The sequence below is a fragment of the Teleopsis dalmanni genome, chromosome 2 (assembly GCF_002237135.1).
Source record: "Teleopsis dalmanni isolate 2A chromosome 2, ASM223713v2, whole genome shotgun sequence".
Taxonomy (NCBI): Eukaryota; Metazoa; Arthropoda; class Insecta; order Diptera; family Diopsidae; genus Teleopsis; species Teleopsis dalmanni.
The window spans coordinates 176,196,779-176,199,272 of record NC_051847.1 but is presented as its reverse complement, the minus strand read 5'-3'; the positions used below and the strand labels follow the sequence as shown (position 1 = coordinate 176,199,272).

Genomic DNA, 2,494 nt, shown 5'->3' with positions numbered 1-2,494 from the left:
GCTTTATAGTATCTAAACATACACTGTTTTCTGTTTTCAGTGTTGCAAAACTGTTTCATATAATAATTAAAATACGTTGGTTTACTCATAGAGTTAAGGAGTTATATTCTCCTTCATTTATAATTTCTCCAGCAAACTTTATTTTTCTTCAAAAAATTAAAATAAAATAATTAGGTGGTGATTTCAAAATCATATAGTCAGTCAAAAAATTTAAAGAAATGAAATGTAATTTTTTTTATTTGATATTTACAGGCTAAGTTTATTCAAAGACATATATAATAAATAATCTAGATTTAGTCAACTGTAAAACCCTAATACCTAAAACTATTATCCTTGTGTTTCATAAATATCTACCCCCTTCTATTAAATACATTAGCTATATTAAGTTTTAAAACAAACTTTATTATGTTGTAATTGAAAATCATTATTGAGATTAAGTTTCTTTTTGGATCAACTACAGTTCTGCAATCTTTAGAGCATTCACCACAATCTGTGCTTATAAGGTTATCTAGTTGATTTCAGAATAGAACAGAATTATATTCTTTAAATCGTTTTTCTTGCTTGCTAATTTCTAACTGAAAGGATATACTTAATTAAATTTAATTATTAAATTTAAATTAAATTTAGATTTTTTCACTGTTTTAAAAATTAACAAATCTTTTTCGGATTGTTTAACTTTTCATTTATTATATTAACGAATTCATTTTGTGTAATTATCATTATGCATATGATATTTACCAAACTCATTAATCTAATGTGTATTTACCTGATTATTATCAGTCAGTTAAAAAATTCTCATTAAGCTATAGATACATTGACCTTATATCGCAAAAAAAACATACCTGTGTTACCCAATACCTATAAATAAAACTTTTTGTAGATTACTATATTCAGAAATCTCGAAAAAATTTAAATAGATAACGAACTCGAATAGAAACTTATTGAAAGGCTCTACAAATGTAGTAGAACACTGACTTTATTGATGATATCTTATTTGTGCGTGTAAAAGTTATTTATAAATTTATTGACTGCCATTTAACATTTAATTCAATTTTCACTATTTTTTCGGGTTCGTACTACCAATGCCCATACAATTTTTCGGTATAATCGGTTTAACTTGACATTAAACTGATTAATTCTAAATGGTACATGATTCTGACATGAACTTATTGCTTTTCGCATTATGATCTGGAAATCTGGAAAATGTCTGGAAATGTACCTATATTTATATATGGATTTTGAAAAGGCAGCGTGAAACATGTCGTCATTTTTATTTATTGTAAGTGTAATTGTCAAGAACTGAATCCAATCCTCGTCTGGTTCTTATCAATTCAAAAACTAAAATTTTTGAATTCTGGGCTGGTTATTACAAAAGTTATCGATTGATTTACTCTATCGGTAAGGTTTTCTTGTGAAAACTCTAGTTGACCATAAAATGAAATTAATCGCACTTTATTAAACGCCTATATAATGAGTAACGCCTATCAACGTGATATCGCAAAGCTTGCTTTATGATATCAGTGGCAGCTACTACATGTCGGAGTTTATGATAACTCATCATTTTTATGTAATGTAACTAACGATATTTTTTTTCAAAATTGGTCTATGGATTTTATAGGATAATCTGCATCATTTTATCGCTTAGTAGCAATTGTGCAGAAGTTTTTAATTTGTAATAGCATAGATTTTCGTGTTGAACTTATGACTTGAAGCCAATATTTAGAAGTAATTATAGTATTTAATAATCGCCAAGAATCTTATGTGTGCTGTCACCTACAGTGTGTTTAAGCAATCTATATTAATTTAATTACAATATTTTTAAAAATCCTTTGAAGGGTGTGTACCATCTTCAAATCATTATCATCATCATCAATTTCTGTATCTCCCATTGGAGCATAGAATCTCAAATTAAATCATTATAAGATGTAATATTTAACACGCAAAAATTCTCTGAAATTCTATGAAATTATTATTAAATTTCACTCACTTTAACAATATTTCTTATATGACTTTTTCTTTGTTTAAGAATTTTAAAAGAAAAATTATTTTCTTATTTAATGTATTTTGTGTACTTTTTCAAAGGAAACGCTTCAAGTTTCCACAAAATCGCATTAGAAGTTTATTTGCCGCCATAAGAAGAATTTTTATATTTTATGTTGATAAATTGTACTTTTCATTGCATTACGTCTAAGTGGAAACATATCCTGACTGGGTCATTGGTCTTCGAAAAACAAACCTTTATAAAACCACAACACTCACCCATAATACATATACGTATACAATCCTCGCTTCCCTTTCCCTTCATATTGTACTCTGAAAATACTGAAAGCGTAATTTACTTAGTCAACCACTGCAACAGCTTTTTTGGGTGTTAAAACCATTGATGATGTCGGTTGTTATATATTTTTTTCTCTCTTCTCTGTGGCAACTCTTGCCGTTTCCATTCCGTATTATTATTATTATTACTATTATGTTTGTCGGAATTTTTATTTTT

General features: G+C 27.3%; 1 protein-coding gene across 1 annotated transcript in view; it reads right to left on the bottom strand.

Moving 5' to 3' along the window:
- Positions 1 to 518: 518 nt before the first annotated feature.
- The window catches only part of LOC119676231, an 87,257-nt gene continuing 85,281 nt past the window's right edge, over positions 519 to 2,494 (bottom strand). The window contains exon 5 of the mRNA XM_038087466.1: positions 519 to 575. Coding sequence (XP_037943394.1) covers positions 519 to 575 — 57 coding nt within the window. The remainder of the gene's footprint in view (positions 576 to 2,494) is intronic.